At 45.1% G+C, this 24,195-nt stretch overlaps 1 protein-coding gene across 5 annotated transcripts in view; it reads left to right on the forward strand.

Annotated features, from left to right (window-relative positions):
* SH3PXD2A (SH3 and PX domains 2A) overlaps positions 1-22,037 on the forward strand; it is a 239,068-nt gene extending 217,031 nt beyond the window's left edge. For all 5 annotated transcript variants that reach the window (XM_088528649.1, XM_088528650.1, XM_088528646.1 and 2 more), the window contains 5 exons: positions 10,098-10,215; positions 16,020-16,354; positions 17,220-17,269; positions 19,307-19,426; positions 19,547-22,037. In XM_088528649.1, the coding sequence (XP_088384775.1) occupies positions 10,098-10,215; positions 16,020-16,354; positions 17,220-17,269; positions 19,307-19,426; positions 19,547-21,436 (2,513 nt within the window). In that variant the 3' untranslated portion in view covers positions 21,437-22,037. The remainder of the gene's footprint in view (positions 1-10,097; positions 10,216-16,019; positions 16,355-17,219; positions 17,270-19,306; positions 19,427-19,546) is intronic.
* Positions 22,038-24,195: the final 2,158 nt, after the last annotated feature.

Genomic DNA, 24,195 nt, shown 5'->3' on the forward strand with positions numbered 1-24,195 from the left:
ACGGTCTTCTCCACCACATGCTCCTCCTCTTCTGCCCTTCTCCATAACGATTTCTTCCCTATAAGCCCCAAGCAATGCAGGGTGTTTGACATGTTGGTGAGTGTGTGCTTTCTTAGACCAGACCTTAGCCCTTGAACTTGGTGCAGCCTGTAGCATCTCAAGGGGTAGAGACATCCTTTGTGGCTGAGCTGCTTGTATGAGCTTTCCTTACTGCCTTTAAGCCACAGTTAACCACACAAGCAGTTCAATGCTAGCTGAAATAGGTTAGGGAGCTTGGTAGGAAGTGGAGTAACGCTGATTTGAGTGCTGTGGGACAGGCTGGAGATGGTAGCTTCGTCAGCAGCGTGTGCAGACGTCTACCCCTCTAAAATGCAAGTGTAAGGAAAACTGTGAGTCTCTGGATGTCCAGGCTGCTGCTATCTGACATATCACAGTTTGTGAGGTCGGGAGGGATTCTCTACCTTCTTTCTCTCCCATCCCAGCCCAGCAGGCTTCTAACAAGGCCAAATTTGGGTGGATTTGCACAGAAATGACAGAACTCCTCCTGCCAACCTTCATGTCTCTGCTCCAAAGCACAGAACTAGGGCTATTCATGCAGGAGGCTGCCAGAATGTTTCACACAGGCGAAAGAGCTTCCCCTCCCCCTCTTGGCCTCTTTCTTGGAAATAGATTCAATTCTATGTTTTGGCTGAAATTCTTCCCACCCAGCGAAGTTCTGCTGGACATGGATCGAGCTCTAGGAAAGGCTACCTCCAAGAGTTTATTGGAGTTTAAAAGCCAGCTCTAGGGGATGCTCACCTCTGTGCTTGGGTACCAACCAGCTCTGAGACAGAATCTGTTAAAAAGGAGTTAAATATCAGCCTGAAGGCTAAGATTTCCCAAGTGACTGCTAAGTCTTGACTGTCTTAACTTCTGTGCACACAGCTTGGGCTGTTCCCTGTGCAGGTGCTTAGTTCCCCCTTCCTAAAGCAGGGTTTAAAGCAGTCTGGTGTGGCAGCTGGGATGCACCTTGCCTATGTCCTGTTTGTGGTGCAGCTTGAATGATGAGTCCTGCACCATGTGGGAGCAATGATGTATCTGTGTTTCTCAGTGGTATCTCCTGTGCTGTGACTCTGGCAGAGCTTGAGGAACTCAAAATGTGTGTTTGGATGATGAAAATACTGACAAAACCCGAGTGCAGAAGGGAAGGCTACCTAATGGTGGGGGAAGCATCAAGACAGAAGATAAAGCCACTTCACTGGCACAAGACTTTCTTTTCTTCATTTCCAAGGCCCCTTAAAAAGGCTAAATGTCCCAACATTTCAGATATTTGGGAGCAATGTTATTGGGACTGTAAATGTGAAAGATGAACGTCAACTTGTTGAGTATGTAGGTAGTGGTGCTTTTAAAGCTGAAAAGATCTGCAGTGAGAACAGCTGCAGTCTGTTTTGACAAAGAGAAACAGATGACACTTGTTGCTGAACAGATGAATTTGTTGCTGCATTTCTCTTTAAAACTGTCCATGCTGTGCCCAGATCTAATACTACATTGGTTTGTTCCTTGTGTAGCTGTGGAGCTTGTGTTTTATTTCTTATTTTAGTATTGCTTGTGGTAAATTTTTCTAAACTCTTGTCTATACATTATCAAACTCAAGTAATGGAAATATCAAGTAATGGAAATATTATAAGTCTTCATAGTTTCCTTCAGTATTGACCTTTGTCAGAGACTCTCAATTCATGCAGAGCTAATGCTCTCTGCACAGAGTAAAATGCTATTTCTCCAAACATTTACTTGGGACTTCCCCTAGAAGAGGACTTAAGGTTGTTTACAGGCTAATTTCATGAGAAGTCATTTGTGCAATTACAGTTTGATTGGGCAAAGTGGAGGTTTACATGCTTGTTTTGTACGCCAGATATTTGACATAAATTGTTATTGCTGCTTTGGTTTCATGCCCAACAGCCTCAGTTGGAGCTGGGGTAAGGCAGGGAAGGATTTTGGATTTGCTTTCAGCAGCGATGCAGTAAAGCAGGAGCTGAAGTTCTGCCGAATGAGCCTGTTGTCAAAGAGGAGCAGCTAGCTCAAACAAAACCCTAACATAAAAGTAATGGGTCTTCCTCTCACTCATCCAACTGAAGGAGTGAGGGAACCTGCTGGGGAGAGTGATGGGAGCAGAGGGGAGGCAGCAGCATAGCCCAGTGCTCTGATCATTGGCCTTGAGCCCCATTTCCTAGTCTAGGCTGCTCTCTTTTTCCAGCTTTGGAAAGAGCTTGTTACCTAGGGCCGTGGTCTGCCCTGGCTGGTGTGTTTGTGTTACCCATTCCCATCCTCTGAGCGCAGCACGCCCTGCATTACTTCACTGACAGGAGTTCTTGCTGTATGATTTTGTTTCCCTTGTCTTTGCAGCTTATGAAACATCTGCCACTTGCAGCATAAGGCTGCTTTGCGGTGCAAAATGCAGGCAACACAGAGCAGCTTTAGATTTGGGTTTTTCCTCTGCGTCTTTTCCTTTATTCTCTCTATGCTGCAAGGAAATTAGTAAATCTTCACTTCTTGCTGCTTGAAGAAAGAGTATATACTGTCCAGAATAGTTGAAAAATGCCATTACCATCCTTTTCTATCTGTTGACATTGCTTTTCCCGTGTTAAAATAATAATAAAAAAAGCTTGTGTATGGTGTGGATGGGATGACCAAGGTTAGAGCTCTTGCCCGGAGAGGAACAGATGTGATAATGGTGGGTAGCCTTTTTTCTGTTGAACATTCAGACAAGTAAAAACAAAAGTCCATGTTGAATTAATGCCTTGCTGGAACAGGGAGACTTTTTCCAGAAGCAGGTCTGACAACGGTGGGTGGAGCAGAGGAGGGGGAGGCCAGCGCAGACTGCTGACTGCAAGGAAAGTATTTTGAAAGAAAATTCTTCTGTGGTTTGGAAGATGTGGGGCTGGAGCTGTTGTGTTTTGCTGAGAAATCATTAATTGACTAATTTCTAGTCCAGCTCCCCCCTTCTGCACCCTCCAGCTTTTCAAACAAGGCTCGGGGTCACAGCAAGTTGGGGGCACGTACAAACACCAGCTCAGCAAAGGAAACTCTTCCCTTATTTGGCTGGCTCCTAAAGTGCTGGAGATAACTTACTCCTTTATGGAGACAGAAAGGAGCAAGCCTCTAAAATATAGGTGAGGGAGGGCTATGCGAAACTGCTCAGACCTTGGGAGCAGAAACGTACGAGCTCTGGCTGTCTACGTGGGAGTGATGAGGCCAGTGAGGCAGGGCTGGAAACGTGTGTGGTGTTTGAGCTGCCTAAATGCAAGGATCCCATCCTAACTAATTTACAGCCTAAACAAAATGAAGGGAATCTGTGCATCAAAGTAGCCTGGGGAAGTAGTTAATTTGGTTTGCACCCTATGGCTACCAAAAAGGTTGGGCTTTTTGGTTTTTTGCTTTTTAAAGTGATGTTTTGAGAGCTGTGAATATTTGAGAGCTTCTGGTCCTTTGAGATCATGAAGGAGGGAGCTCTGCCCTCATATGATCGGATCACAGGAATTATATGAAGTTGAGTGGGGAGAGGGTTTGGAGAAGCAGGAAATGCAAGGGGCCGTAGCATGCAAGAGCACGCAGCAGGGCATTAACACAAAATCCAGCACACATACTTGGAGATTCAGGTGGGACAACTGAAGTATGCAAAGAGCCTGGTGGGACTCTGAAGCACCAGATGGATGTGGTGCCTTGGGAAGACTGCAGTGCACTGGTGGGCCTGGATGGAGAGCAGAGTCCACCAGAGGTGCTTGCAGTGACCTGCAGCAGAGGTTGCCGGGCCAGATGAGAGCTCTAGCAGCCAGGAGCCACACTGCGACAGAGGGCTGTGAAGATGGTGAGGGACGGAGCTGTTACCTTGGTGATAGACTAGGAGGAATCCAAAATAACCACTTGCCCAGGGAATTGAGAAGACAGAGTAAGGAAGATTTGGAAAGCACTGCTGGAGCTCTGTGTTTCAACTCTAGCAATAAAAACCTAGGCCTGTTTCCTTTGACCTGACAGTAAGTATAAATCCAGACAGCCAGAGGAGGGACCAAGTTGCCTTCTTGAGACACCCCATAACTTTAATGTGCAGGTTGCATGAGTGCACATGCAGAACCTGAAGTTTTGGGTTGATGTGGGGATTGGAGGCAGCCTCTTGAGCCGTCAGGTTCAATTTCTTGCCTTTTCAGACAGCTAGATGTAATTTCATGAAAAAGTCCTAGAGTTTCACCTTAGTTTGGGCTTTTTCTCCTATAGAAATGAATCTGAGTCACCTGGCTTGGAAAATGCACTATGCGGTGCCCTAAACTTCCTTGTGATTCCATTTACACCAGTAGCGAGAAGAAAATGTAGAAGAAATAAAAGAAAGCCCTTTTAGTCTTAGGCTGATTATAGAGAGCAATGTGATGGAATGGACACATCTGCTGGCTCTTCAATTACAACTATAATCCCACACAAAAGGGAGAAACATGAAGCATTATTGTGTTGGTCTGCAATTATCCCAAAATAAATATCATTGGCCTTAAGTTCTCCTAAATTATAACAAGTTAAATGTAGCATCACTATCTCTTCTACAACTCGTATATTGATTCCTAGTCATTGAGCAGGCTGAATGGGGACTATTTCAGTACTCCCTAGGCTGACTTCAAAGCTGACCTCTTACTGCTCAATACCCATTGCCAAGGTGCCTATAAAGTCATTCTCCTGTGCTGTAAATCATGTGGTTTGTGAGCTTTGTTATATATCCTATTTACTCACAGCTGTGGCTTTTTAAATAGCACCTTAAAATAGATGGGAGAAGCCGTGCAGACACTTCTGGATTACCTGAGTCTGATTTTTAGATCACATCTTGTATGGATTGCCTTCACTCTGCTTTCAGCAGCCACAGAAATAGGTCTCTCTTTCCTCAAAACTAAGAGAAATGGTGCCAGGAGTAGCTTGGCTTAGTGCAGAGATAAATTTTGCCATTTGTGGTGCTGCTGCCAAAAGAAGTAATTTCACCTTTCTCAGCATCCATGCTTCTCTGTGCTGGTGCAACTGTGCAGCTCCCCAGGGCTCCAAAGCAGGGGGCTGCCTGGGGGTCACACCAGCTGCTGGGGTTAAGCTTCAGCCCTAGTTCATGGCACAGTCATGAACTCTGAGGAGAGGTGGAGGGTGTGAGGCTGGAAGAAAGAAGGAAAAGGGAATTTTATGTGTTGCAACACTAACAGAACACTTATGGAACTGTTTTAAAAGCAGCTTTTTAGCTCTAAAGCTACTTGCATATAGAGAAGGCCTCAGTTGGCAGCTGTCAATCTGGTTACCAGAGCACCGTTACGGTGCTGGAAGGAGACCAGATGGTTGAGTTTCAGGTTTTTATTTCCTAACAGTTGTGGAGGTGCATTAGATCTCTGTAGCTTGTGAAGATGTGACCCATAATTCTCAAATACCAGTGGCCTCACTGTACTAAGCCTGCTGAAAATACCCAGGTTGTGAATGTCTGGAGTCACGACTATGAAGTTATATACTGTCCCTAGCAGCATTGCAGGGTGATGTCCAGCTCTCTGCTGTGTCCTCCCTGCTGGACTGCAGCAATGTGGTGTGCAGCTGTGCAGGGTGCCAGAGTGGGTTTCTAGCTTGGGTTTAATTTTTATTGTTGCAGCAACTTGTGGACTGAGTGTATGTGAGGCCTGTGTATGTGATTCCTACAAGGAATGTTGAGTGGGCGGTGTGGCTTGGGTAGTCCAAACAGTGCAGAAATTCTTGTTTTAAATAGTGCGTGTGTGTCTGGAGGAGAGAATGCCACATAGTGATGCTTTCCTTCCCAGCTAAATGGGTTGCAGTTGGATGCAGCATGATGTCACTGGCTTGCAGGGCAGCTCTTTGCCGAGCTGGCACTGCTTCCTTGTGAGCCTTGGTTAAGTTTGCTGGTGTGCTTGAATTCCCAACTGCAGCACCTCACTTGGGTCAGCTGGGGAGATGGCTTGAACCCACAAACTGGAGTTAAAGAAACAAGTGAAGTGTTAATTAGGCTATTGAGAGATCTCTGGTATGTAGCACGAAGAACAGATCTCCTCATTTTCAGGTGATCTTGAGGGGGAGCAGGACTCACTATTTCCCAAGAAGAGCCTTTTAGCTGGTGGAGTTGTTCAGAATTGCATAGCAAAGCCTGCCCTGCCCACTTGACCTCAGCAAAGAAGTTGATGCAGTGCGAACTGTAGCTGGGGAATACGCATTGTATTTCTGCTTGCATTTCTTGACAGTAATTGCGAAGTCAAACTTGATGAATCAAAAAGAAGCATTTCTTTATTCTCTGCAGATCTGGGCATGCAGCTCTGACAGCAGATCTTCTGGGATGGTTCACTGATTTGAGTGCTATCCCATTGCCTGTAACAGTATCTAAACAAATAACATGATAGTTGAGAACTGTTGTTGTTAGTCAGTGCCTTGTCTTTCTCTTGGCTGATGCTCTGCCAGTTCTCTCCTGAAGCCATTTATCTGTTTAAAGTCTTTCCAGTAACTTTATGTATCCATCATGAAATGTCAAATGTCTCTTAGACTTTTGAATAATAATCTGATATGTCAGATGTTGCATCAATCCTCTTAAGTGACATGTCCACTAGAAGCTCTGCTGTTCTTTCCAGCAAGTGAGGGTTTATACGTAACATCCTCTGGTTAGAGGTAATCTTTGAGAAGCAAACCAGAACTGCGCTTGGGTTTCAGTGGGGCCCCTATCTCCAGAATACTGTTTAAGTTACAAACCTCATGTGTGTTTGTGGTATCCCCTGCACCGCTGAAAGAAACCCAACGTGTGTAATCTTGGAAATGGCTGTAATTTTTGCTGTGAAAGCACTCCGCAAGGGGAAATTTTAATGGTGGCTTCCTGTTTTTGATCTGCAGGCTTAAAAATAGAACTACTAAACAAAAACATCATAGGATTCTTTTCTAAATGGATTTTGGACCTATTTGTGATCGCCTTGCTTCATGGGAATTATTTTTTCCCCTTTTCTTCCCTCTCTACTTCCCCTTAAGTCTCCTCTTCCTCTTCCCCCTTGTAAGGAGGAATCATCTCTTCAAAGAGCAGTAGTCTCGGGCTGCAAGAGGCAAGGCTGAAGAGTTAATCATGGATTTGCTTCTGGGCCACACAGGACAGTGACTGCTCAGCAAACCCTCCTGGGCTCACCTGTGTGTCCCCTGCTGTTCTGACACTTGGGTGGGGATGTTCCTGCCCATTTGGTGTTCTTAAAGCCAGCCTGTGTCCCTGCTGTCGAGCGCATCAGTGTGAGACCAGGAGAGAGCAGCAAGAAGCAAAGGAGCAGCCTCAGTGCTGGAGGCTCCTGAGGGCTGCTCTGCAGTGTCTCTTCCAGAGAACCTGCAAGAAGCTCAGGAGAGGAGCTGCAGCTGCCCAGCATGGGATGGGGCTTCCCTGGGCAGCCAACTGCTGCTTTTTCCAGTGTGTGTAGCAGCTAGTTCTGTCCCTGCCAGCCCCTCAAGCTAGAACAAGAGGGGTTGTTATAAGTCCTTCAAAGAATAAATCTTTGCTTTTTTGACTTTCTTTGAAACTGGGAAGAAGGTACTGGAGTAGATGTCAGGTAGAGCAGGAGTACCCACACGCACAGCTGCAAGCCCAGAAGTTGTGGTTACAGCACTAGCCAGCTACCTTGCATGGGTCTGTGCTTTCCGAATGGAGACAGTGATTTGCCTGAGTAGAGGTAAGGATCTGATGTCTGGGAAGTGACTGAATTCCCAGCTGCAAAGAACCATTACCCCAAACTTTGACTTCCCGTGAAAGATCAGACTTGGAAGTGCTGGCAGAACCTGATGGATGCCCACTGTGGTGTCAGTGCAAGGTCTCACCCACAAGAAATTCTGTGGGAGCAGAAGTTTGGCAAGTTGTGTGCAAAGCTGGTGTGAACACCCTGCCCGTGAGCTCTGTCCTCGGCAGAAGGTATCAGGCTGCAGTCCCAGAGTGGGGCTGCTTTGCCCAGCAAGGGCAGCTGGAACTGGCTGAATAAAGATCCCTTCTGCAGAGCAGACTCCTGTTTACATGGAGGAAAAAAGCTAAACAGAAACTTGTCTTGTAGCTGCAGTGGCAGGAGTGAACTCCGATGGCCTGGGTTATAAAGGGGCTCTGGTATGTGGGAGAGACAAAGCAGGGCCTTCTTCCAAAGCTCAGCAAACACATGGTTTAGCTCTTTATTATTGTCCTAGAAATGTCCCCGGAGGCTCTCCGAGGCAGTGCATTTCTGGGACAGTGCTGCAGCTCCAGGTACCTGCACTTTCTCTTGGCCATGCTGTCTTAGGGAAGAGTTCAAGTGCCTTGGGATCTTCTGCTGTTCAGTTTAATGCTTAGGCTTTTCCAGGTGGTGGAAATAGGATACTTAACTCCTTCAGCAGCAGTCAATTTAAATAAAGAAGAGAGTCTGCCTTTACTCTGCAGAGCTGCTCAGTGAGCGAAGCTGTCCTGTGACTTTGAGGCCAGGTTTCATTAGCTGCATCAGCAGTCATCAGACCCAATTTTGTATCACAAATTCTGTTGGGAAAGCATTGTGTCCTGATGGTGCTAATTAGAAAGAAGCTGGAATTCCTTAGCAGTAGTAAAGCAGCTAAAGCAGCTTCTTTTTGGGGCACTGGAGATGTTATTTTCCTTTGAGGAGGCAAAGTTTTCAAGAGATTTTATTCCCTCAGAGTGAAAAGGATCCAAACGAGACCCATCAAGGGAAGTTGGCTTCAAAGATGTAGTTTTGCTGAACTTGTTGCCATCAGATGCTTTGCCAACTTTTTCTCTTTTTTTGAGGTAGTATTTCTTACTGTACCTCAATAATACTTTTCTTTAAAGTTCCTATAATTTACTCAGCAAAAAAATGCAATTGAGCTGCAAAATCCAAAATGTGGTTGTCTGCCTTGTTCTCTCTAGAACAGCATTTGCCTTGAGCTGCTGCAACCTTTGCTGAGCTGCTTTGTTTGGCAGCTGTTGGGAACACTGGATTTGCTTAACTTCTTGCCTGCTCCTGTCCCCTGTTTGTACCCAGCCGTGCCTTGTTGGGACCGGCAGCAGCAAATGTGCTAGGAAGGCCCATCTGGGTGTCCTTTATTGGTTGTTCACTGCGTTTTATGGAGCCACAGCAACTTGTACAGTTCTGTGCACTAGAGCTTGGGATGCAGGAGAGTGGGTTAGTGGCACTGCTTGTGCGTGCTGCTGCAGAGCAGGAGGCTGCCAGGTCGCACTGTCTGTGCCTTCAACCAATGTACAAAGAGGTTGACCTTGAGTGTGATGGAGAGACAGCCATAAATGGCTCCCGGTGGGTAAGGAAGATGTCAGAAAAGTGTCTGTTCCCTGTGCTCCTTGGCTTCCCCTCTACAAGTCTGCTCACCCCTGCCTGGCCTGGGAGGGGATAACTGCTGGAGATGAGTAGGGATGCCCCATTTCTCAAACATTGAGCTTGGGGTCTAGCCTGTGGTTTTGAGGTATGTCTTAGTATTGCCACCTGTGTGGCTCTCTGGAGTGAGAGTTGATGAAAGTCTGTAAAACACCCCATCCCATGGGTGCAAGGTGCTCTATGGTCTCGCGTTAAGCGCAAAGGCTCCTCCTCATGTTTGTAAACGCTGCTTCAAGCTTGTCTCCGCAGCCCCGCTCCGCGTGACGGGCCAGCCCCTCGGCGCGGGGAAGACGGGTCCTCCTCGGGATGTGGGACTCGCGTTTCAGTACCGCGATGCTCGGCACGGCCCTGTGCACGTTCAAAGGAGCCAACTGGCTGCAGCTCCCGCGGTGACGCCGTGCTGATTTGGCAGCCGGGTTGAATCTGTCAGTTACAGCATGGGAGTGAAGTCCAGCTTCAAATCCTCTTCTTACCCGCTGCAGGAACCTGCCCGGGAGGGGGGACTCCCGGGGGACCCTGTGTCATTACTGGCAGGGAAAGGCGCTGATTATCAGCAGCAGGGTAGTGGCAAGGGGCTGATTATCTGTCCTGCCGTCAGCATAAATAACCGTGGGCCCCTGAGCGGGGCTCCGCCTTTGGTAATGGCTCCACGTAATCACCGCACAACAGCTTAAAAAGCGAGCAGACGAGAAAAACAGCTGGACTGGTTCTGACCCTAACTGATGTTGCCTTTTCTCCCCTCACTAGAAGAGAAATATGTCACTATCCAGCCGTATGCCAGCCAGGGGAAGGATGAGATTGGGTTCGAAAAAGGGGTCACCGTGGAGGTCATCCAAAAGAACCTGGAAGGATGGTGGTACATAAGGTAAAACAGCCGTGCGGCCGGACTGCTGCAGAGCCTGTGACTGTGACGTTTTTCTGATAATTCACTTAATGTTAATGTTTAAATAACTTGGATTTCCTTGCCCAGCTGCAGAATTATCCATAAGGCATCTTGAAGAAATGTAAAGAAAAGGCTAAGACAATATAATGGCAATTGAAGTAACCTTACAGCATCTGCAAAAGCTGTGGGCTATTCCAGTGGGGAAATGCCTTAACTTGGAGGTTTTTCTTCCTTCAAGTTAAAAGCCCACATTTCAGTTGAGATCTGGGGGTCCTAACAAGGATTTCTGCTGTGCATAACTTTAAAGTGTTTCCAGCATAAGAGTTTGTTTCTGTAACACATTTGAATCTATTTATAGCAATGCTGAGGGGCTGGTTGTGGTCTGTTGAGTTGTGTGGGGCAGGTGGTGCTATTTTCAGGGATAAAAGATCAATTTGCTGCCTATAGCCTTTTGTTTCCAAACTTATTGACAGTTCCAACTAACTTGCTTCATCTTGCACATCTGGTTCAGGTATTCCCAGAGCAGGTGAAGTTACTGCATATTTAGCTTATTTTTTTTATTGCCTTATTTTTTAGTTATCGGGGCAGCAGCCAGATGAGACCTGTGACTCAAATGCACGTTTTTAAATGCTTATGGGAAAACATAGCTTAGTTGTGTCCCAGGTAAGGCGTTAGGACACTGGCACATAAGGTGTCAGGATGAGTTGCTTAATGAGAATTTTCTCTGTTCGGGTTCTCACAGCACTTGTAAGTTTTAGTGCCTCTGCTGTGACTCTCCTTGGTTTGTCATATGCATCACTTGGATGTGTGGGACTGGCCGTGCTGCATTATCCCAGTTCTCTTCAGGGAAGATGTGATATAGCACCTTAAAAAGGGACATTTATTTTTCAGGCAGCCTAAAACATTTCATCTAGTTGCCTTTTTGCACCAGGAATGTCTTTATAATAGTGACTTCCCCCTTTCCCTCCCTAACGTGCTTTTGTTTGAATCTTGCCTCATTTATCAGCTATGAATGAAGGCTACGAAAGTGCTGACTGAAGCAATGTTGTTGTTTTTCTTGATGTCTTGTACTTAATGTGTGTTCTGTAGGGATTTTTTCTTTTTCTTTTTTTTTTTAATGCTCCCTTAAGGGGAGGAGGTTAATACAGATAGAAGTAGAGCCAGGAAGGCACTCCAGATAGGAGGAACTCAAAACGCCTGGGTTTGGTCAGGTCACATTTTTTTCTCCTTTAATCATTCACAGAAGTTAAATCCAAAGCTGCAGTCAGAAGAACTAAGAGCCCATAAGCTTTGAGGGGAGAACGACCTTGAGTTTATTCTGAAATTCCTTTCCTTCTGAAATACAGCCTTAATTCTGCTTTAGGTTCCCCCTCATCATATTAACAGCTCTATCATAAGCAGATTTTTCCCCTCCACTTTTTTTTTTTCTGTGCACATTCCTTTTGGCCAACCCAAAGTGCTCATTTTTCTAAGAATAGCAACGTGTGCATGTGAAGTTTTATAGCGGCAGCTCATTCTGGCGTTGGGTATCCCTTGCTGCAGCAGCTGAACTGCTCCTCGTGCAAATGACCACGGAGGACACTGGAGGCCACAGGCTCCAGTGGAGGTCACGAGGGAGGCAGGAGCTCCACGTGTCCTTGGCTTGGCTGCACCGAGGCAGTGCGTTGAGCTGAGCAGCTCTGGCTTTTGCTGTGAAGGAGGGTCAGACCTCACCAGGCCCTGAGTGCTCTGGGCATCAGCCACGAGCAGGAAAAGCCTCTGCTGCTCTGGGGTAGTGCCTTGCAAGCTTGCTGGAGGATTAATCTGCTTTTAGAAATAACTTTTTTCTGCAGGTAATACCACTGAAAACAGTGGCAGGGCAATGCCACCCCAAGAAGCTTGTCCTTCACAGCCCATATAGTTGATCTCAAACCTCTTGTACAGTTTACTATGCTTACAGCACTATGAGTGCTGCTAGGCACTGCTCAGAAGATGGTTTCTCTTACTTGGCAATATGTCCTTGAGTATTCAGTGCTTTAAGAGGGGCAGCAGCCTCCCCTGCAGCGAGGGAGCAGAAGAGGCTGGAGCAGAAGAGGCTGCAGCCGAATCCTGTTGCTGAGGTGCCCCTTGTGCCGGACAGACTGAGCACCCGCACCGGGGTCTGGAAATAAAGATAAATCCACTTTTTTTGAGATGGAATCCACCTTAAAGACACTAGCCTGTTCCACCTTAAGCATGTAATTTCCCCTGATTCCTGGCCATGTGCTGATCCTCATTTCCTGTCCTTCTTTTTCTTTTTTTTCTTCTTTTTTCTTCTCCTCCCCCCTCCCACCTCCCCATTCGCTTCCCTCTGGAGCGATTCCAGTGCTCTGGAGCTGGAAAGCAGATGTGACTCTCAGACTCACAGAGGCACTTCTGACTTTTTTCTAAACATTCCTATGGTTTGAATCCATTTTTTCCTTCATGTAATATTAACAGGGAGGGTTTTGGAATCAACAGTGGAGCCAAATCATTGCATTAAACTCTGTAATACTCCAAGTTCATTGCAGTGGAAGCTACAGTTAATATCGGTGCCCTTCTCTTTTGCTCTGTGCATGGTATGATTTTTAAAAACGCATTTGGACATCAGGGCTCCCTTCTGGGATCTGTGTTACTGCTTTGAGTCGGTGGATCTGTGCGCTTCCCTGTGTGCTCACCGTGTACTTTACCAACTGCTATGGCCATTGATTATTTAGATCTTCCTTGGTATCAGTTCCTGTCACTGGAGGTCATGTCATGGTGCCTGACCAGCACTGCAGGCAAGGGGAGGAGCAATGTGCTAATCCAACTTATTTGCCTCCTGCTTCATTTTGTCATTTGTCACGAGCCTGAGCCCATGTGGTGGATGCAGTTGAGGTGGTGTTAGCTGGACTGTAATGAAAAGGGATCTGGGATAAGGTTTGCAGTATCCGCTGTAGGTTGTGCAGGTAAACGAAGGAAGGCTATTTATGGTTCAGTGCTCAGACACAAAGTAAAGATCTCTGCTGGTTCCAGATTTCGTGTAGATTCCTTGGTTACTTCTTCCATCTATAAAATGGGGAGATGATGCAGTTTCCTAAGGTGAAAAAGCAAGCCTGTTTGGCACTTGGAAGCAGCTTTTATTTGTGGGGTTGCAGCTGGAAGCTAGGGCTCATCATTAACTTAAGGTTGTATTTGCCAACTTGCACAAAGAAATAACCAGCAACTGCCCCTCTCCTGAGGGTCTGTTACCCAGAGTTAACTGTCCAGCTATCGCCCTTACCCTTCGTTAGGGAAGTGGTACGAGATCAGAGGTGTCTGATGCAGCAGGGCTATGTGGACTGATACAAATATGTATTAGCTGGCAGGAGAACTAACAAGCCAGCACAGAATCTGTCTGTTGCTGCTTTTCTGATCTTAAACATATTAAGTCATAGAATCATAGAATGCTTAGGATTGGAAGGGACCTCTAGAGATCATCTAGTCCAACCCCCCTGCACACGCAGGGTCACCTAGAGCACGTGGCACAGGACTGCATCCAAGCGGGTTTTGAAGATCTCCAGAGAAGGAGACTCCACAACCTCTCTGGGCAGCCTGTTCCAGTGTCTCTCATAAACTGAGGTGGAGAGATGTTTTTCTTGCTGATTTTGCACAATCGCGCTCTGTCGAAGGTAACCTCTGCAACTGGAGCGTGTGGTGTGTTGGCCAGTGTGGCTCTCTTGGCTTGGCAGACACAAGCCTGACATCTCCAGATGATATCAAGTTATAAGGTTCATTCAGAACTTCCCTGTTGGAGGGGCAACAGGTGGTCAGTAGCTGTTTAGAAGAACTATCTAGAGGAAAAGGTGATGGAGTCATCCTTTGTCCCTGCCTGAAAATAGCACTGAGATGCTACAGTGGTGGACATGGCTTGTATTGAGGGCTGCTTTTTGTTTTGAGTGTGTACTGTAGTTCTGTGTCCTTGCTTCTTTGGTAGGACTTGCTGGATGGTGCTTGGTAAACTTGCATCTTGTCATAGTTCAAGTGTAAAGCACTTATATTCCAGCTCTGAGTTGTTACCACAAACAGTCACTGCATTGGGATTTCCAGCACTGGTTGGTTCCGGGAGGAGAGCCTCTAAGGGCATAGATGCAAAGCAAGCCATGATGCAGTTGGGATCTGTTGGAAGCCAGATAAGTCACTGCCATTTTGCTACTGTGTGGGATGGGTTTGGTAGTTTATGCTGCAAATCCATCTTGGAGCTTTTTGGATGCTTTTCTTTGAGAGCAGACTCCTTGAAGACTTGATGCTAAGCTGATGCACTTGATGCTGTGAACTTGGAAGATCCCATACCCTTGCTTTCATGGTAGGGCAGATACTCAGGGAGAAGCAGCATCTGTTTGTTGCCCTGGTTGATCTAAACTGTCAGGAAGAGAAAAACTTCTGGGCATGCAGGTCCTTGTGCTATTTGCTGAAAGTACTAACTTTCATTCAGCCTGACCCTACTGAAGTTTGGGGAAGTGCCCTTACATCCTGTTGTTGATTTTCTCCATGAAGGTCTATTTTGTCAAGGGGGATGAGCCCAGGATGTGCCCTGCAGAACATAGCTAAGCTGAGAAGCTAAGTGTTTGTGCAACTAAGTTGTTTTCTGATAGAAAATCAGAGAATGATTTGACATCGCTCCCCCTCCTTTGAAGTTTCCCTAAAATCCTTCATCTGCTGTCTAATGAGTCTCCATTTTCATTAAAAAGCCTGAGAGTCCTGTGGGTTTAACCTTTGTATTTCCTGCAGATTTCCTGAGCACCAGGAATTTAACGGTGCCTGCTTTCCCGCTTACTGCTCAGGCGCCTGCCTTGGCTGTCTTTAGAGATTAAAGGGAGAAGGGTCTCGGTGCCTCGCTCTGTAGCTAGTTAGGTTTCATTAGGGAAAGCAGAGTTCATCCATGTGGTCTTTCCTGGAGTCTGATTGTAATCTGAAATCCCTGCTGAGGTGTTAGGAATGGCAGGATTTAGAAAAAGTATTGTCCCCAAAGCCCAGTAGTGGGGGAAAAAATGACTTCAGCTTGAAGTACCGTAAGTGCAATCCGCTTGTGCTCTGGGAACGCTTGCTGGATTCAGGTGTCTGTTCGGATTTCCCAGTTTATTTCTTCAAATAGCTCCTAGCTTCTTCAGGAAAACCAATCTAAGCTGTTTTTCTTTAGTCAAACAGTTTCTTGACCTTGCGCTGACGAGTAAGGTGCAACGGGGTGTTTTTGTTTTGGGTTTCTGAGTCCTGAGTTAAGTCCTTAGAAAAGCCAATCATACAGGGCTGGCGGTCAGGGGAAGAGGGGCAGAAGCTGTTACAGTTGTGGCTGGGAGGCTTGTACCACGTCCTGCATGCTGCAGGTGTAGGACCTCTCTGCTGGGATGGGTTTCACCTGTACTTCAACCCTTTTCCATTATGAGTTGTGCCTAGAATGGATTGAAATCCCTCATTCATTTGCCTTTTTTTTTTTTCCCCTCTGTATAAGGAAATACTGAGTCTGTCCTAGACAATACAAATGTGTCATGAAACCAGCTGTAAAAAGGTAACTTTCTTCCTTATCTGAAGAAGTTCCTTATGGTCAGAAGCAGCATCTCACTTTTTACCGTGTAGTAAGTACTACACAGTAAACTGTACAGTAGTTTACTGCTAGCTGAGCTGACTGAGATGCCTAATCAATGAATAGAGACCACAATAGCCTATCTGAGAATTGCAAGTTTAATACAAAACTCCACTTTTTTACCTTAACTGTACCTGGAGTGGGTGACAGGGCTGTGTTTGTGACAATATTTCCTTTATTTTATTTGCAGGTATCTAGGCAAAGAGGGCTGGGCCCCTGCTTCGTATCTGAAGAAGGCTAAGGATGATCTTCCATCTAGGAAAAAGAACTTAACTGGGCCAGTGGAAATAATAGGAAACATTATGGAAATCAGTAACCTGCTGAACAAGAAATCATCTACCGACAAGGAAAGCCAAGCAGAAAATGAGACCTCAGAATCCCACATCACCAAGAAGGAAATCAGCTTGCCCATCTTGTGCAGCGACTCTAATGGCAATGCCATGATGACCCCAGACAAACAGGCATCCAAACTGGCCCAGGGATCCCCAGCCATAGCAAGGATAGCGCCACAAAGAGCTCAAATAAGTAAGGCAGTAAAGAAGTCTGGGTTTTTACTGGTTTGCAGTAACTTTTCCCCTCTGCCTTGTGTCAGTGGCACTGTCTATCAGCTAAACATGTTGTGGCCTCTCAGATGAGGCTGAACAAGCGGATCTGTCTGCTTTTCTGGGGATCTGCAGGGACTCTAGGACACAGTCATTTACTAGCAGCAATAGAATTTGCTTGCTTTGTGCAAGGGCTGCTTGTATATCTTAGCTAGTATGCAGTTACTTAATATGTTTGTTTTTCTTTTTCTAGAGAAATGTATTTTGTCTTTTGGATACTCTAGCATATGCTCCATCAATAATGTGGATGATGTGGTGGTGTGTTTGAATTAAGGAGACCACCTGTGCCTTTTCTCTTGCCTTTGTTTTGCCCTTTTCCTAAGCAAGCTACTGCAGTGTGTATTTTTACCATTTCATCTGCAAAATGCAGATTTTTTTTTAACTCTGGTCCTTGCAAGGAATGGCAAGATACTATGATAGAATACAGTATGAGTGTTATTAATTCAGTGGATTATTTTTATTGCTGGGGGGAAAACTAAACACTAAGCCAATTCTTTGCTGGCCAATCTCCAATGGAGCCGGTCAGTTCCAGCAGAAAATATAATCCACTACTTTCTGGCAATGATTTCCTCTTAAACTTCTTAGCTTTGCTGAGATGAATAGCAAATTTATCTTGGTATCTCTAACATTCCCTCATATTTTCTTATATTGTTTGAGAGATGCTTCAAATATTGCAAATACTGATTTCTAATACTCTCAAGCTGTATAACACAGTAGGGAGCTCTTGAAGAATGTGTTCAGCAGTACTTAAGGCTAAATAAACTTTCTCCTCTTCCTTTCCCGCTCAGGTTCTCCAAATTTAAGAACACGGCCGCCCCCACGAAGAGAATCCAGCCTGGTTTGTATTGTTTTTTTGATACATAGAAGCAGTCAGATAGGTGTGCTGGTCTTTTTAGTTACCCTCCCTCTTGTGAAGCCATAGGAAATTACCTGAGAGGTGTTTTGTTTGCATAGCTATTCATTTTATTATTTAAATACTGAACAGGCTTTTGAACATCCTGATGTTAATTGAGATGTCAATTTTTAAAAAGGTTGCCCCCCAATTAAGCAAGTGTTGAACTTTCTTAAATCCCTTTCTTCTCCCAGTTAAAGATATGATGCTTTGTTATACTTGAATCTGGAAATAAGTCACCTCAGTGACTTTCAGTGCTACTGAGGCAAGTATTTTGAGGTGATGAGATACATGTGGTCCATTAAGCAATGGAGTTTAGTTATAGGAAACCTTTGCAGGCAAGGGTGTCCAAATGTTAAACTGGTGTCACCTGGCAGCTTTATGCCTGTTACTCTGCCCTATGAAGAGTTGGTGGTATAAAAACTGAATATTTCTCTTATTTTAAAAAAAGTAATTTTAGAAAGAGAGAACAGTTTGAGTTGTACTCATATCTGTGTCATCTGAGATGTCTCTTAATGAGATGAATAGCATACTAACATTTTCTTCCTAGTTCACTTTTTCTATTAAATTTTGTTTTGACAAGGCTACTAAATTTAATTCCATGTGAAAAATAACAGTGATAACACATATGAAACCCTGAACATGTCTGCTGTTTCCAATTATCTTAGTTTAATCCAAACCATCCTGTTATCTGAAGGCATTTTATTATAATGCATCTTCTGCTGTATTTCAGCATTTATAGTGCTGAAACATCCAATTAAAACATTGTTAGACATGGTTCCTAAGGTGCAGTGATGCATTTTCTGCAAAATGCCACATGCTGCGCATGATGAAACACAGCTTGTTAGCTACACTGAGGGTATCTCAGAAACCAGAGAACATGTGAATAGAGCAGTGTGTCCTTTTTTCTTCCTCTCATAATGGCTTTAGGATCATCTTCTGCCTCTTGCTGTTCTTTGCCCATCTGTTGCAGGCCTAACCTGTATTCATGAGATCCTGAGCTGCGACACCTCGTGCCGAGATGTGACACCTCACCTCAGTGAGGCTCAGGGGCTGTGCAGCTTCACCATCCTCTCTAGTTGTTGTGCAGAGAAGCGCTGTGGTTATCTGAAAGGCTTTGGATGTCAGCATTCTTGAAAGGGCTCTAATTGCAGTTATCACTTTAAAAATAATTGTAATAAGTTCTGAAATGCATAAATAAAAAGGCTTAATGGAAGGGCATCCAGGTTTTAGAGCAGTCTGGTGTGCTGCCAGAATGGTTTCAAGTGTCCTGTTTCTCATGGAGGCTCTATGCAATGCAATGTAGGCTGTACTGGCATTCTGGTGCTGGGACTGAGCAGAGGTTCTGGTTTGCCCTCAAGCTCTTCCCTTTCCATTCTCACTTCATCTGAAAGGTGTTACAGGATTCTCTATCTCTATATTTCTTGCTACAGATAGGTCATATCACTAAAGAATTCAGGTTGTTTAAAAAGTCAGGAACAGATGAAGAGCAATAATTTGTTAGCATTACATGTTAAAAGATTATAGAAGGGAATGGGCAGAATCTTATCATGGGCTTGGTGCAATGCCATTTACTATGACTGCAACAAGCCGTCCAGAACTGAGTCCTTCTGCTCAAAAAATCAGAATAAATAGACTGTTGTTACTGTGGCTGGAATGGCAGTGTGCACTTTATGGCCTATCAGTAAAAGTTTTACTGTTCGGGTAAAGATTATCACAGTTTTAATAGCTAGCAAAGGGGTCAGGAACAGAGTGTAGTCTGAAAGGCCTTCTCTCTTGTGGCCCATCTCTGTGCCTCAGCTTCTGCTCTAGAGAATTGGGAAGTTATTGTTAGGAAGTAGCATAGGAAGAAGGAAGGGCTTTAGTGAATAACACCTGTGAAGGCAAACATTTTTTCATACCGATGCCATTCAGCCCATATATATTTGTATATATAGATACATATATGTCACTGCTAACTGTACAAAACTACTTCTGCTATAGGGTTTTCAGTTGCCTAAACCGCCAGAGCCACCCTCTGTGGAAGTGGAATACTACACTATTGCGGAGTTCCAGTCTTGTATCTCTGATGGGATAAGCTTTCGTGGAGGACAAAAAGCAGAGGTGAGTCCCAGTGGTGCAGCTGGGAGAAGAATATTGCGCTTGAAAGGGAGGCTTGAAAAGGGAGGGGGGTGAAAAGCAGTTGGTTAAGACTTACCTAACTTGTTGCTTGTCATCAACTAGGTTATAGAAAAGAATTCTGGTGGCTGGTGGTATGTGCAGATTGGAGAGAAGGAAGGATGGGCACCAGCATCTTACATTGACAAGAGGAAGAAGCCAAATTTAAACAGAAGAACCAGTACCCTAACACGTCCGAAGGTCCCTCCCCCAGCTCCTCCCAGTAAACCAAAAGACACTGAAGAAGGGACAATTCCTGGAACTGTTTCTTCAGGGGAAGCCCAGGACTCTCCCCATAAGCTCAAATACGAAGAACCTGAGTATGACGTACCTGCCTTTGGCTTTGACTCGGAGTGTGATGTGAATGAAAGCCATCGTGAAGAAAGCACTCCTGAAAAACGGTTGTTTCAGCCGCTGAAACAACCTGTGTCATCGCTTCAGAAAACAAAATTCAAAGTTGGAGAGTCTTCCGAGGATGTTGCCCATGAAGAAGAGACCATCTATGAGAATGAGGGATTCAGGCGTTATGCAGAAGATGCTTTGTCTAATAAGGAATCTAGTGGAGACTCTGATTCCCAGAAAAGCACTTCTCTGTCCTTGATTCGAAGGAACTCTCCTTGTTCCAGCTCTCCTAAAACATCACTTGTGAAGCCCAAGACTGACAAAAACATCCACCCTGATCTTGGAAAATGTCACTACTCCAGGAATGAAGAGACAAAACCGAGGTCAGCCTCAGATGTTGGCTTACGTAGCATGCCAAGAACAGGTGTGAAGAAAGAGCCTGGGCAGAGCCCTTCCATTAGAGCGAAGCCAATTGTTAGGCCCAAACCTTTCCTGAACAAGGCAGAGTCTCAGAGTCAGGAAAAAATGGATATCAGCACTTTAAGACGTCAGCTGAGGCCAACCGGGCAACTGAGAGGTGGACTTAAAGGTTCAAGAAGTGAAGAGTCTGAGAGCCCCCCATACACAGCTTCTGAGAACCAAGAAGATCCTGTTCGAAGGAGCTCAGCTGATCTCATTACCGCTCCTTCCCGTGGCATGTTCTGCTCCAGCCATCAGGCCAAAACTGAGCAAGAAAATGATTCCAGAAGTTTCTATGTGACCACTGACTCATACCAAAAGGTACAGGATTCTGAAATTGGCTTCCCAGCAGGAGTAGAAGTAGAAGTGCTGGAGAAGCAAGCCAGTGGGTGGTGGTACCTGAAATATGGAGATGCGGAAGGCTGGGCTCCTTCCCATTATTTGGCTCTTGCTGATAATCGAGAAACTACAGCAACAGACACAGATGCCTCACTTTCCAAGAACAGGAAAAATGAAAACAAGTCAAACAGTTTAGAGAAGATAGAGAAGAGAGTGCAGGCTTTGAACACCATCAACCAAAGCAAACGTGCAACACCACCCATCCCAAGCAAACCTCCTGGCGGTTTTTCAAAAACGTCAGGGCCGGTCAAAATGAGAAATGGTGTCAGGCAGCTTGCAGTCCGGCCACAGTCGGTGTTTGTGTCTCCACCACCAAAGGAAAACAACCTGTCATGTTCCTTGCGCAGAAACGAATCTTTAACATCTACAGACCATCTTAGGAACGTCCGACGGAATTCCTCCTTCAGTAACGCACGATCACAGCCGGGTGACTCCAAGGGAAAGCAGGCGGAGAGGTCTGGCACAGAGGGCTTGGAAACCACCTCCAACCTCCCCAGCCAGCGGAATGGGATTCCTGTGTCCACTGTCAGACCAAAACCCATTGAGAAATCCCAGTTCATCCACAACAATCTCAAAGACATCTATGTTTCCATTGCAGACTATGAAGGGGATGAAGAGACTGCAGGGTTTCAGGAAGGTGTCTGCATGGAGGTCCTGGAAAGGAACCCAAATGGCTGGTGGTACTGCCAGATCATGAATGGTGTGAAACCATTCAAAGGCTGGGTGCCCTCAAATTATTTGGAGAAAAAGAACTAATGTTGCAATGTCTCTAACCTCCCTAATTTATACTGTTCCTGCTGTGTACATGTGGAAAAAAAAAACAATTACTACACAAAAAGATGTTTCCCTGTGCCCAAGTTTGTACAAAGGGACAAAGGAGTCTGTCTATGCTGTGGACAAGTCTGCCATGCTCTGGAGAGGTCTGTGGGGTTAAGGTGTCATAAGCAGCTATGAGGAAGATACAGCATAGTCAAAAGCCTTTTTGTGAAGTTGTTAATAATCTTGTATGTGTAACAGGGTATGACATCCCATCTCTCCCGTTATTGATAGGAAACCAAATGCGTGCCTTTGAGAGAGATACAGATGCATCTACTTGAGGAGTTTAGTGCCAAACTCTAATGTTCTACAGTCTTGGCTCCCATTCTCCTCGTTCTTGTCCACACATGGAATACTCAAGAGTTTTGGATGTGCTTCTGCAACTTGCTAGCAGTAAGAAGCAAATGGAAATTGTGCTCTGAAACACAGAGGGACTCTAACCCTTTGGAGAAGTCTACTTCTTTCTTCTTAGCAGTTGGTTGGTCCAGAGTTGGAGCCTTTTCATCGTGGAGAGATTTGGTCTCTGACTTCAGTCGTGTTTTGTCGTTACTGCTTGCTCCCCAGAAATGGCAATCAGGTGGTGTTTGTTGGGCGCTCTGTTTTGTTTCCTTTTGTTTCCTGTCTTGTTCTTTGAGTTGGGATTTTTCAGGTGTTCTAGGGCAGTGAGGCCCACAGGTGCTTATACAAAACAAATCCAGAAACCCCATGTTTAAGCATGTTGGTAACTTTATCGGCTCTGTATTTAGTTCTGGGTCTGACTCCTGCCAGGAGATCTCAGTTAATTCTCTTTGCAGAATTGAGTTTCTCAAAATGATTGTAATATCAAAATTAACAAAACTCCCTTAAGACACCGAAGATGAGAAAGCTGTCAAATGTGTCAATTCCTTTTTTGCGATCTGGTGCAAATCCAAGCGTGCTGACTGCTGGCAGGGCCCGCAAAAGTATTAGTTAGGGAGAGCCGTAACCTTCTGCAACATCAGTGTTTACAATGAGGGAGGAAAAAAAGCCATCAAACTTGGTCTGCACAGCCTAATTTGTATATTTTTGGGGAATTGTTTTTCTGTGTTATGTTTTTTGTCTTTGTGCATTCTGGGTTTACTTTAATTTTAATTTTTTGTCTTGGTTTACCAGAAGAGACTTAAAACTGAAGTAGAAGCCAAATGCGTGTTTCTGTTCCCACTTGAATCCAAAAGAGTACATTTGTACTGGAACGTGCGTCGAGGCTTTTCGGGCTCAGAGACTTAATATCTAATGAGGTCTAAAATGTGTTTAACCAGGAAGCTGCCTCTTCTAGTTTCATTTCATCTGCCTTTCTTAACTCATGCTTTGAAATGTGGCACACAGGGGTAGCGTGGTGGGAAATGAAAGAGGCTTCCATTGGGAAAGGAATTTGGAGTCATTCCTGAGGTAGCCAACTCTTGTACTGTAAACATTGGCTAAATCCCTACTGTACTTGAGAAAGTCTTGATTTTTTTTTCCTTATAGCCTTTATTAATTGCTTAAGATTGCTATTTGGTTCCTTTAATTAATAGACAGCATTGTGTATCTGTTTTATGGGGGAAGGGGCAGACTATTTCACTACTGGCTTACACAAAACGATACGTTGCCCTTTCTTTCACCACAGCTTCAAACCAATTTGGCTTGGAAGGTAAAAGTTATAGAGACTTTAAGTAGCTGCGATCAAGGGGTTCAGTAAAATAGCACAACAATATCATGTGTTACCAGGGATGTTTCTCTGCCAAAAAAAATATACAATTTAAACGTTGCTCTTGTCTTCATTTTTTTTTTATTTTTATTTTGGGGGTGGTTGGGTTTTTATTAATTGCTATGCTAACATCGAGAGAGCGTTACTGACAGCTCAGCTGATCCGTGTCATTTGGTTGGCTTTAAACGCAGGCGGCCCGAGTGGCCATGGCCAGCGCTGTGGTCCTGGCAGCGCTCGGAGCCTCGTAGCAGGGAGGGAGGCCGTTGGGTTGGGATGGGAGGGAGGCTGTTTGGTTGGGATACCCTCAGATTGGGGTCACAGGAGAACGCGGCCCCTCTCCCGAAGTGCGGAGCCCGCTTGGTACCTTACGTCTTGCTATATGATCTATATGTATATATCCAGTTAGCTACATCTTTCTGGATGTCTTTGAGGCGTCGTGGCCCCGTCTCTCATGCTTCTCCCCATTTTTAGTTGTACTAATATGGTGGCAGCCATTAACGACTGCTGGAGCTGTTGTGAGTTTAAAATAGAAGTATTATATTCTTCTGCTGGACAGTATTAAATAGAGCAATACATAGAGTTATCTGCTAGATTGCAGTACTAATAGTAGTGACTTAGTGACTTGTATTAATGTTGTTATGATTTATTTTAACAATAATGATGCGGAAGTGGTTCATTATTTTGATTTAATGCACTTTAACAATAATAAAAAAAACAAAACAGAAGCCAATGCAGAGAACCAAGTGCATTACTTAAAGGTGCAGTATATAATTATCACTTTCTTCAAGCACATATTTATTAAGAATTAACTTATTTTAAAATAATATGCTCAAGTGTTTTGTTTGGAAACGTTCCCCCAAGCTCACCTCTCCGGGAGGCAGGTAAAAGCCCAGCTCCCAAACCTTCTGCATTGAGCGGCTGGGGCTCCTGCACGGGCTGTGGGAGCAGCCCCGGCTCTGCCGCTGCCGGGACGAGCCACCTCCAGCAGCTCCGG

The sequence above is a fragment of the Tinamus guttatus genome, unplaced genomic scaffold (genome assembly GCF_059628265.1).
Source record: "Tinamus guttatus ecotype Peru unplaced genomic scaffold, ASM5962826v1 Tinamus_guttatus_pri_ptg000314l, whole genome shotgun sequence".
In the NCBI taxonomy this organism is placed as follows: Eukaryota; Metazoa; Chordata; class Aves; order Tinamiformes; family Tinamidae; genus Tinamus; species Tinamus guttatus.